This window comes from Rhipicephalus microplus, chromosome 5, assembly GCF_043290135.1.
Source record: "Rhipicephalus microplus isolate Deutch F79 chromosome 5, USDA_Rmic, whole genome shotgun sequence".
In the NCBI taxonomy this organism is placed as follows: domain Eukaryota; kingdom Metazoa; phylum Arthropoda; class Arachnida; order Ixodida; family Ixodidae; genus Rhipicephalus; species Rhipicephalus microplus.
In genome coordinates, this window is record NC_134704.1 from 10,433,166 (window position 1) to 10,445,631 (window position 12,466).

General features: G+C 46.9%; 1 protein-coding gene across 4 annotated transcripts in view; it reads left to right on the top strand.

Annotated features, from left to right (window-relative positions):
- The window catches only part of Isha (Insulator su(Hw) mRNA adaptor), a 117,907-nt gene that overhangs the window by 16,199 nt on the left and 89,242 nt on the right, over window positions 1-12,466 (top strand). For all 4 annotated transcript variants that reach the window (XM_037426192.2, XM_037426195.2, XM_037426193.2 and 1 more), the window contains 2 exons: window positions 6,464-6,646; window positions 8,652-8,794. In XM_037426192.2, coding sequence (XP_037282089.2) covers window positions 6,464-6,646; window positions 8,652-8,794 — 326 coding nt within the window. The remainder of the gene's footprint in view (window positions 1-6,463; window positions 6,647-8,651; window positions 8,795-12,466) is intronic.

Consider the following 12,466-nt stretch of genomic DNA (forward strand, 5'->3'; position numbering starts at 1 on the left):
TCGCAAGGGCGAAGCAATAAGTGCGTCAGCAACAACTTAGAATGTAACCCTGAGAACGGCAAGCAGATCGAAACGTGCAGTGCGCTGCTCACACAAATGACGCACGAAAACGATACTCGCAGGACGAGAGCGAACTAATAACGTTTACCGCTCGACAAGTAATGCGCTGTTAAAAACAAAAACGATGCACGATACGTAATCACAGGTACAGATGAGTACAAACTAACAAGTGTCTCAGTTCTTATACCTCGCTGTGTATGAAAAGCGCGCTGTATTTGCAAAAGGGGCCTGTGTAGAGACCAAAGTGGCCTTTGTGGGCCCGGAAAGTAACGCTTTTGTTTCAGTGAAAGCAGAAGGCACACGATTCCCCCACCAAAAGATAAGCGTGCGCACAGGCATCCATCCATGGGGCAAAGTATGCGTGAGGGATAAGCACGCGTCAACGAGCTCAGTGTCTAGCGTGGGCCGCTTTTTTTTTTTTTTGAGTGTTCATATATATAGATATACATACATATACGGTGAAGGACGGCAGCGGTGGCGATGGCAAAAAAAACAGCTTGGACTGTCCATATAATTGCTATCGCAATAAAAATAGCCAGGCGCGTTTTGGCATTCTTGTAAAAAGAATCTAGTAGTGAGCAAAGCTTTGACCTGCGTTTTTGCGGCAGCCAGCTGCGCCGTCTCGTTCGTTCACGTCGTTCACCCAGGAAGACACAAGCGAGTTGTTTTGACTGAAATATACTCTGCTAGTTGTGTTGATCCTTTGCGACTCTCACCTTAGTGAAAAACTACCCTCTGTGTTCAGCCACTCCTAGCCACTATAAGACCGCAACGCTGATAATGGTGCTTGCGATTTAGATTCCTCCAGTCCCCTTTGTTTTTCGCGATGTTTTTGTTTGTTTGTCCTTTTTTTTTGTCCGTGCAGCCCCCCTTCTTTGCAGAAATTTCCCGGATTCAGAATCCTTGAACTTTGCAGGTATGCGTGCTGCTCCTTTGATACCAAACTCGAAATCGCGGATTGGAGGCTTTTGTGTGAATTCTGGGTCTTGCCTTGCTGGTATCTTGCCGCGCTGCCGCACCACATGACTTCAAAAAGCGCCAGTTTTATGTGCTTTTGCCGACACCAACGAAAGATCCTCAAGCGTCGTGGTTGTCTCGCTGGCGCGGGAGTCGCGAATCTCACTGGCACCAATCCCATCACAGTCTACCTGCACATGACCAGAGTCGAAATCGCGCGCGCTGTCAGAAAGGGCCGTGTCTACGCGCACGTCACCGTTGCTGATAGCATCGGCGTGGTCATAATCCAGAGAGTGTTCACCATCGGGCGAAGCCGTGTCGCACACTCCTCCATTGATAACATCTTATACAGGGGCGGCCAGCGTCCACACTGTGCACACATAAGGAACTGTCTTCGGTTCCGACAACGTTATGAAACGTCAGCGCTTGCTCCCGTGACACAGTAGCAGCAACATTGGGTTTTCCGCCTCTGCCTTTCTTCCGTGAATGGCCAAAATGATGCTGCGATCGGAGCTTTTTCGCACTGCCGGGCATAGCGAGACGCACAAGCACATTAGGCATACAAGTCACAACACCTCCGTTCTTTGTCCCCCTGCTACTCTAAGCACCCCGCATCGACAGACGAGGCCCGTGTTTTCACATTGCTACCGATCTTTCGAAGACCGGTCGGCTTTCTACCCTGTTTTTTGATAGCTGGTACTATCGTTGGCGTCGCCGGCCTGGACTGACCAGACCATTTGCCAACATCGTCGGCCACCGACTATCCGATAGTCTGCGTCTAGTGCACGCGCGTACGCTACCCCACCGACTCTGATGATTTGTGATTCCTTTCGTGTTTAGGTCTCTTTCTCGCTCACTTCACACTCAACTCAGCGTGCCTTTCGGGCGCGTGCGGAAGCGCGAAAACGGCTGTTAATGTGCGTGGAATTAATTGCGAAATATCGAAGTTTGTGACGCAATGAAACGATTTTTTGACCAGGGCCGCTGATTCTTCGAGCACCGCCGTGCACCGATTCAGGCGGCCGTGCACTCTTTCCAAGTTTTTCTACGTGCGAGTTTCGCGAACCTTTCAAGCAAGCTACCCAACCTGCCTCCTTCCCGTATGTTTTGGTTTTCAAGGTCGCCCTCCCGCCGCATCCTCTGCTCTCCTCTCTTGATCACAACCCCTTCGCCCGTCTCCACCGCTTCGCGACGCTCGCCACGCTGGCTCGAATTAATTTCGTTTTCCGACTGGAAACGCGCCCAGAGCTGTTTCACGCGTGTGCGCGTCTGGTCATGATGGCCGAAGGGGGGACTAGAACGCTTTCTCGTGCTGCTCAACAAAACGTCGAAAGTGAGACCGCTTGGCTTGAGCGTAATCAGCGCGTTAGGTGCCACGTTGCGGAGCGCTTGCTCATAGCTGTTGACCACCTGGCAGCCAACTTGCCGCTTCAGGCGTCCCGGTATTCGGCTGTAGAGATGGTGAATATTTCGTGGGCGGCGGTGACGGCTACATGCGTGCGAAACTGTTTTTGCGAGGCCGACTTCGTCGACGTCGGCCCCGATGCCGAGCCTGAAGCTTCCGAACAGGACCACTGCGGCGGCGATTTGTGACAGCGCGTCGTCGACTCCGACCTGGGAGATCGGGTGGGACATCTGTTGTGATGGTTTAATTATGGCCGATGACGATGCCGACACTGCGGAACTGTGCACGGATTAGGGCATCGTGAATGAAGTACGTGGCGAGAGCGATTTGGAGGAATCGGATTGCGAGAATGACTAAACTTTGGAGCCAGTGCCTTATGCAGCTTTCGCCACGGGCCTCGGTGAACGAGCACCCTGCCGTTTTAAATGAACTCGAGACCACCCTTATCGCTTCTGTTCTTCGAAACACGTGCATCACGAACTTTTTCGGGCAAAAAAAGTTTGTGTTTTCACTCGCAACTTTTTCAAAAGCTGTGTTTCATTTACTATGAACTTCGGGATACAGCGAACGGATGCCGCGTCTCACTCGGGTTCATTATAAGCGGGCTCGACTGTATAAGAAAGAAAGGAACATAACTTTATTTTAGTTTTGCGGAACACAAATCATAATTTTTGTGTAGTTGTCAGCATTCACTATGGTTTCCTTCGTCATTCTTCATGTATAAGAAAGAAAGGAACATAACCTTATTTTAGTTTTGCGGAACACAAATCATAATGTTTGTGTAGTTGTCAGCATTCACTATGCTTTCCTTCGTCATTCTTCAGAGAGGCGTGGTATCCGCTGCACACTTGTTCTGCTTGAAGTGGGTATGCGCCACAATTAAGTAATCAAGAACAAGCTTTTGTATGGATTAGAGCATGCGATGACCCACTTGTTACGCTATTCCCATTGTGTGACGCTTGATTGTTCCTTTGATGTTCTAAAACGTTATACTCATATTAATGCAATTCCTTTACGTCAAGCGGCCTAAGGTCAGTTTGGAAACAAGTTCCAAGCACCGGTGTGGCTCAGTGGTAGAATACCGAGCTGGCATGCAGGGGGACCCAGGTTCGAATCCCGTTGTGTCTTTCGTGGTTTTTTATTTACTGGGTTTATTTTAAATGCAGAGCATTTCTTAGTCATGAAGCGCCAAAACTTTGGGGAAGTTGGTAGGACATAACTGAATGTAGGAACAGCGCAATCTAGAAGTAGTTACTGCGTAACACAGAAGCGAAAAAACAAGGACAGTAAAGAGCGCTTTTCTGACCTTGTTTTTGCGCTTCCGTAATTTCGCGGTAACTACTCCTAGGCTGCACTGTTCCTATACTCATTTCTTAGTCGCGTGATGTCGTGCGTCAGCGGTGATGTCCACACCCCCATTGCATACTCGCGCCTTGTGTATCGTGTTGCATGCTTGTAGCTCGTTTCATACCGCTGATCGGTATCTTCTTAGCCCTCGTTTCGGAAAACCAGGCTTACATTGTCTTGTCACGTACTTCATGAGCTGGCTGAGTCTTCTTCCGTTGGGCAGATGTGCCTGCTCACTTGGACTTCAGCATTGTTGACAGTGAGCTCCGTTATCGTTAGATACCGTATTCCTTGGCAATACATCCTGTTTCACGTCCTGCTGCTGCCGTGGCAATTATTTCCGCCTTGTGCTCTAGTGAAAGAAACTTCCATTTCTGACTCAGTGGTGCCGTAGCTAGTCCTCGCTGCCACAGCCACAGGGGGGAAAGAAACGCAGGTCGGGGCTAACAAGGTGCTGAACTACTATGCTAATGGGGCAAGGCACGACGTGGGTACTAATCAGAACTAACACTGCCAACGCCACAGAACATGTGAAAAAAAAGAGAAAAGAAAACGGGACGAGCCAGCAGCCAATATACGTGTGGATTCATCTTTAGCTGGCCAAGCTCACAGGCTTTCACATCATAACTCTATGCTTCACAGAATGCTGTGGAGCATCGCCATCACCCACAAACGATGGCATCACCCATGGTGTCATGGTATTGCAGCATTTGGCGGGTTACGTGCATTTAGGCCAACTTTGGTGCCTTTACAATCATTTTAGCTCTCAGATAACCAAGATGATGCTTAATGTAGACTCTGAATATGGGCCAGCTAATAAGAATTTTCTGTTGGAGACAGTGCGAGAAAAAAAAATGAATGCAAGGACGGCCGTTGTCGTGTGTACTTTTTTTTTTCGTTCCGTTTTTAAGGATAAAAAGTGTTGTCAGTTCAATTTACTAGTTAGTGTGGTTCGATTTGTGGCTGGTCGAGTAACTTGTGTCCCAGGAAAATTCATGTAACCGGGAGAACAATGAAAAAGTGGTTCGTTGTGAAGGAAGTTACAATACATTAGAGCCTATGCTACGCCAGTGGGAAATCAAAAAATCATCATTGAAGCATAAATTTTGTTGTAGCGAAGTTTGATTGTACCTTATATAAAAGGACACACAGGTAGCTTATAAAGAAATACGGAAATGAAATTGTCACCTCGAACCTTCAACTTTATTATTATTGAGTAAAAGAGTTAACATAATAATTATTACTTCTCAAAGGCAAGCATGCTCTGAGACTCTAGCACGAAATATTTGCTTTCCACTTCGACAGGAATGGCACCACCGTATAGGAGAAGGGCAGAGAAATACAGTAGACTCATTAAGGGGGGATGCAGCTTTCATATCGCGGAAAACCGCAATAAGAAAAAATCAATCTTTTGAAAATTCTATTTTCGATTTAAGGAGGGACACGGGTCTTAGAAGGCAGAAAAATCTCGAAAAAAATAGGCTTTTTGAAGCTAACATTTTCGGAATCTGTTTCTTATTTTCACACTTATCTGAGAAGCTTCTCGTATCATTATTTTTAGTGCAAAATTAACAGTGTAGACTCCTGCTACGCAGAGAGAGAAAGAAGCACAAAGGAAGTTTTCAGAATGCACTGTCGTGTGGACACATATATGATCCGCTTTTGTTTTCGAGCAACCGGTGTACTATTTTTAGGCTTCCCAAGCTTTTTAACGTAATGTTTGTGAGGAAAGATTTTTCCTATTCAAAGTCAAACAGGACACAGAGCGAGAAAAAGAATGTGCGTCAGGCATAGAGCGAGGGTAGAGAAACAAAGAATAAGAAAAATTATGTATGCGTCAACCAAAGAACATGGAGCTGCGCACACTCTGAAAGAAGAAAGTACGCATACGCCACTCCTAAGCTGCTTGCCGTGGCATCGTGCGGGCACTCGACTCTTGAGTGAGGAATTAGCCGCCGTCGCTGGTTGCATGCACCCAGCTTACGAGACTTCTGCACGGGCCATCTGATGCACTGAACAAGCAGGACTTTATACACTCAGACCTCATTACAAGAAAATGAGCTTTATGTCCAAAAATTTGTTATAAAGGTACTAACACGATACCGACTGCAAAAGTTTTTTTTTTTTTTCATTTACTTCGCTGTAATCTATATTTCGTTATATCTGTGTTCGTTATATCGAGGTTTGAATTATAAATTTTGAGTCTACTGTATTGCACCAAAACTCTCGAAGAGTTTCTCAGTGCAGCGCAGTGACGGCGGTGTTCTATTGGCAAAAAAAGCATACATGTGTAGCACAAGCTTTCACTTAAGCCCTTCTGCGTAGAAGGTCTCTGGAGTTTGCACATTTAGGCGCTCATTACAAATTGCGGCGTTCGTCTAAGTGAACAATTATGCAGAGTGCCAAAAGCACATTGTACTCTGACCATCATCTATGCCAGCTCCAGCACTTGTCTACATGCTTAGCTTGTGCCTGCTTGTGTACTTGGCTGAACAAATTTCAACTCCCAGTGTGGGAAGAGAACTATGCAACAGAGCTTGTGGTTCTTTTATTTCACAATTGCCTAATGTTTTCGAATTTTGTGATATGCCTGACATCTTACTTTCCTTTCCAACAGGTTGACGAGTTTGTAAGTAACTACAGGCGTCGTTTTCTGTATGTGTGTTGCTTTTGACCTTGCTGTCCTTCCTGCAGGAGAACTTGAACTTGGCCATGGCAGCCGAGGCAGAAAATGCAGCACCTCCTGACCCAGAACTTATAGTGAAACTCCAGAGCCTTGCTTCTCAGCTGCTGACAAACAGGCCGGGTAGTTCATCTGCCCTTGAAGACAAGCCACCAAGTCAACAGCCAGCAGCTCCTGCTGTCAAGTTCAACAAGGCAAGTTGGTGGCCAGAAGATGCATAAAGTCATGGAAGTCGTGAATATCCGCATTACAAGTGGTACCGCATTATGACTAAAGCAACCTTCTTCAAGGTCTTAAGTTTTGGAAAGCGTGTTGAACATGCAGCCTCATGTGTCCCAAAATTAAAACATGCGATGCGTGATGCTAACTGCCATTGAAATTCAAAGAAAAAAAATCGTGACCAAGGAACCCTATAGTCAACAAAACGAACGTGAAAGTACAGTGAGGTGTGGTCTAACAAAATAAAGCAACACAGCGGAAGTTCACCAACTATTTCTCAAACCATCTCAATTATGTGCATTACACAGAAACTATGTCGACTCATGTCAGAAATTTAACGCTTTGAAATACGCCAGTCGTTCGATTTCACGGGCTAAGTGGAAAAATGCCAGTGTTGAAAAGCGCAGCCTGCACAAGGAACTACTAGATTTGCCCTGCTACAGCCTTTTAATATCCAGATACAGTCGCCGACCGATTTTTCAAACCTGGCGGGGACCGAAAAAAAGTCCGAAAAATTGAACAGTCCAAAAAATTTGTTTTTGTCAAAAATATGAACTTTATTGCGTCAGGCAGGCCTAAAAAGGTCCATGATCCTGCCTTGCCTCATACTACACTTGGAAGCAACTTGGTTCGCCCATATTTGCGCCAAGGTGACATCGTCACCGTAAATGCTCGACAAAAGCGTCACCGCGGTGGCGATCTCCGCTGCCGACAGCTGCGGGCGATCGTCGTCGTCATCCGAACTGCTCTCCAGCTGCGGCACAATCTGGCGAAGAATTTCTTCGTCTGTGGGCTCCGCGCACAAAATTGTCATCGTCCACACGAGCGAAGTCTTTAAATAGGGAGTTTTATAATAACATTTCCAGGCGCTGCGCGCGTTGCAGGTATAGCAGACGCATTACGAGTTATAGAATAGCATTTGCTCCCCCTAGAGAAAGGTCTAGGGACATTCGCCCTCAAATGCACGGAAGCTACACACAACACTTCGCTGGCCTCGATCGCCACACGCTATTTCAGATTTTCTGCGGGCAGGCCGCGAATGGCGACGCGCGTTACGACGCATGTGCAGTGGCAGCGACCGCACCGCAAGGGCTTGTGGTGGGCTATTCTAAATCTTCCTAATGTCATTGTGGCAAGCACATTCACTCCATTGCTGCGCAGCTCCACCTCCTCCCTGTATGGTGCGATGACGACAGTGCTGACCACTACCGCTGACCGAAGACGAGAAAATGGTCCCGTGTCGCATTTCCTAAGGTAGACACGGCCTCCGAAACTTGAAATATGACGTTTGCTTTGCAATCTTGGAGGCAGGAAAGCCATTTTAAAATTGAGCCACTAAGGTTAGTCAAGCCGGCAGAAAATCCAACATGGCGGCGTCCATACAGGTTCGTGGCGCGGCTCAAAACAAGTGATTTAGTCAGAAAAATCCAACTTTAGGGAGCGAATTTATCCAAAAAATTGGTTGAAAAAACGCATCAGCCCTATGGGAACCCTGACGGTGCACTTTTGAAGTCCGAAATACCCAACAAGTCTGAATTTTTGGAGTCCGTAAAATCTGTTGGCGACTGTAGTTATTCCCAACAGTGCAGAAGTGGGACACAGATAAGACCACACAAACAGGTGCTGACTTCTAACAAGGCATATCGCGCAAAAAAATATATGCAGAACGGACAAGGGAATAGGTGATAAACATGATAAAAAAAAATGATGTTGAAGGTGTTAATCTTGCAGATATGTGGTTTTCTTGTTAAATAAGTGGATGGACGGTTAACTGACCCTAGAAAAACCATGCTTGATTATCGTGACAACTACAATGATATCATCAGGTTGAAAAGCAAGAATATCCAGGAGTTGTCATGTGTACTGCATGGGTGCCACTTTGCTTCAAATGATTTTGTCCAAGATGTACTAGGAATCAATGGTAGAAGCTTTGGTTAAGGGAATTCGTTTATAAGGGTTGTCGTGTTCTCCCACTTACAGAAGCTGCTGGATTTTGACTATGGTGATGAAGAGGAGGAAGAGGAAGAGGACTCCTTTGAAGAAACCAAGGCTACTGATTTTGTTGAGCCACCTTTAGAGGACTCCGGTGGTCAATCGTCTGAGCCCAATGCTATTGCACTAAGGTTAGTGTCATGATCTATTCAGGAGTCACAGATGACGAGTGTCTAGGTACCTGCGCATAAGCGGGCGTTTCGCACTGACGCAATATTGTTATGACTTAATTATGCTAGCATTAATTATACAATGTTTAGAGTATTTATGATTCAATTTCGGCATTACCAGATGCAAGGCTACGAAATACAGTGAAAATATTGCAAACAAAACTCCTCAGGGGTCCTTTCAAATTAAATTTCAGCGCTTGTACAAGTCTGTTGCATGCTTGCAATGAGGCTCGGCTCGATCAACAACTGTGACAAGCAAGTAGCACCTTGTATATATGGAGCTTCATTGGCATGCCTGGCTAGGCAGGCAACACTGCCACTGGTCATGGCCATTAACACTGCCAAGCAGAGCTCTCGATCAGTAGCTATCATCACCACCATACTGTTGGGTAGTTTACCTTAAAGAGGCCGACAACTGCCCAGAACATGAAACGAGACGACTTTACGGATAGAATGATTATCCCTCATAGTGATTCAAACCTACTCTGTTTTTACAATGGAAAGTGAAGTTAAATTTTTATTTCTTCACTGAAAATCGTGAGAAGAGCCTGTGGTGCCATTTGGTGGCAGAAACTTCAATTATTCTATGTGCCTTCTCATGTGACTGTAAACTAGTGCACGCGGTCAACAATTTTCTTGCTACTGTTGAAATATTGTTTGGTTTTTATGTACAATGAAACCCCGTTAATACGTATCTGCCGGGGATGGCGGCATAACCACACACTATACGTACTACGCATTAACCACCAGCTACAAATTTGCATCCCCTGACATGCGCAATCGCCGCCTAAAAAAGTAGAAACGCAGTGGCACGGGAAATATTGCCTAAAGTGCCCACTGCAAAGCTATTTCTTTCTTTCTTCCAAGTTACAGAAAAGTTTCCCGACTCGAAGAACAGCCCGATCGCACGCGATCGAGACGCCGATAAGCATTTCGAAACCACCGCGGGATCCGGGATATGCAGCATGGTACAGCGACAGAACCATGAAAGAAGGAAACAACTTTTCTTCCTGCGTGGACAGATCGGCAAAATCAGCTGTCCGTCACACAGTTGTTCCGCGGTCTGCTTCTAAGCAAAAACTGACGCAGTTTTCTTTTTGAAATGCGGTACATTCGCAGAGAGTCAAATTGTTTACTGCGTGGCTAGTTGCCTGCAGCGCTTCGCTCACTCTGCACAAACTGTAACTGCCAATACGCTTCCTGCACAGATTTGGCGAATAGCCTACAGGGTTAACACGGCGCCGAAGAGCTTTCCGCAAGCGATGTGTTCTCCGCGATGCTCTAGCAGTCCTGGCAGCGGACGGAGGCGCATTTTGGTTGTCACTAAATAAAAGTTTGCTGCACGGCAACGACAGCGCTATGCCTGCTGTATGGTGCGCGTGTTGGCATAATACAGCAAGGTTTCTCAGTGCCCGCGATTCACAACGCTGGTTGCGTTTCTGTAAAGCAAAGCGTGCTTGAACACGGTCCCGCAAAGTTAAGCGGTAGCGATTGGCGGCCCAGCGCGTTCAGGTAGCCGTCCACTGAAAATGTGCAGTAGGCCTAAAGTGACGCTATGACACCCATGTGCCTAAGGAGGTAACCGCGGATGCTTACTGTGATTAAGCTCTTCGTCGGTGATAAGTCATAGCGGCGCGTTTGTGGGTAGTCGCCACCTCGCCTTCATTTTTTTACCCGATAGTTACTCGCAGTGCCATCGCCACAATCGTGCGGAACTCGTAATAAACTTATTGGCTGATCTCAGCATTTATCAACATGACGGAAAACCGTTCCATTGTGGCGTCTGCAAGTTCAGCAAAGCAGTAAAATTTCGTCGCGCAATATGTTAGCGCAGTTAGTACGCACTAACCGGAAGGCATAGGCCGCACACTACGGCTATAGGCCGAACACACTATACGCTGAACACTACGGTCTGTGAATGCATTAATCACTATGAGACTTGGTCGGGGATTTGTCGCAACTGCATTTTAACCATTAGTACGCTTAAAGCGGGTACGCTCTAACGAGGTTTGACTGCATATATAGGCCTGTATTAGTAAAATGCATTAAAGTGACCCTGCCTTCGCAGGACGTAATGATCCCATGCTCGTCAGTGCGTCTTGAGCAACTTTTCTGTGTGCTCATGAAATTGTGCACGCAGTTTCCAGATCGCTAAGAGTTTGGAGTGACATCTTCATATTTACAATTTGTCTTGTAAATGACATGTACTACTAGTTGGCATGGCCGCACATATGCACAGTGACGTTTTTGGTGACTTGGCTTGGTTCATTAGTCGAGAGAGACTCAGTAGAGGCCTTCAAAATCTATGACTTCATGGTGTTTAGTGCTGGAATGTCAAGGTGGCACCATGTCTCCTCCTGCAATTTTGTTTTGTGCGTTTTCTTGCATTACAAGCGCTGTGTCGTGGTAACAGTGATGTTTTCAGGATTGTGAAATTGTACTTTATGAATATGCGAAAAACCGTTTTGCCCATTAGGGTCCCTTTAAGGGGGGACGTGGGTCTTGGCGACGAAAAAAAAAAAAAAAAACGATTTTTCAGTTAGGTGATTTTTGTTATTTTCATATCATCCCGCACCTGCCAGCTAAAAATAAACTCAAAGTGACGCTTCATTAGGCCAAAAAATGTCGTGTTTATTCATCCCAGCGCTTGGTTTCGCTCACAAAATCGCCGAAAACAGCCCCCTTTTGCGTTGCTCGGATCGCGCTAACCACTTATCGGATCGCGGCCATCTTAGTCTCGTTGAAAAGAGTTTCTGTTAAGCTCGCTTTCCCGCCAGGAACAAACCTTCAATGCTACAGCAAGTCTGCACTGCCAGGCAAAAACAAGCGACAAAACCGTGTGGTATCATTGGTCCATAGCAGTTACGTGAGTGAACAGCGCCTTGTGATTGGTGCGCAGGGACTGGCAACACTGGGCACACTTCACAAATTCGGCAAGCGACACAAAAAGTGTGCTGTGCAGCCAAGGAATCATCGCAGCCAGCGCAGGCTACGCCCGCATAGTCGGGCGGGACAGGTGATCGGCATGCGCCGCAATGCAGCAGCCGGCACAAAGGCAGCCTTCGTTCGCTACAACTTCTACCAGTGGCGACATGCACTCAGAGTGCCATAAATCATCGCAGCTGCCGATGAAGATATTTGCAGATCTCGGCGGAAGAGCGCAACGAATTCCGCGACGAAGTGGCGTTGCAACAAAAGCGAGCGCTACGGCGACCACGGTGCCGTTGGAATCAGCCGATTGCGCTGATACTTCAACAAGGCGCCAGGTACCAACACTGCTGCTTGTGATTAAGACAGCAGGGAATGCTGCTACAGCAGATCTTGCAGCCGGAGAAAGCGTGGTAGAGACTGCGGCCGCTTCCTGCAGTACTTCAAGTATGCACGATCGAGCTGCGAGGGTAGATGCGACATTTTTGACATCGGCTGACCGAGAACTCATCGAGTGTCGCGCCCAGCAAAAAGCAGCGGAACTTTCCTTGGTTTCGGCAACCGATCGCAAAATGAGTGTTCTCGCACGTCAGCGCGGCACCGGAAGTTCGTCGTCGATGCATACCATGGTTGACCTCGACATGGTGAACAGTTTACTTAACGAACATTCGGCTTGTCGAGTGCGCGGTGGTCAGTTGACTATCA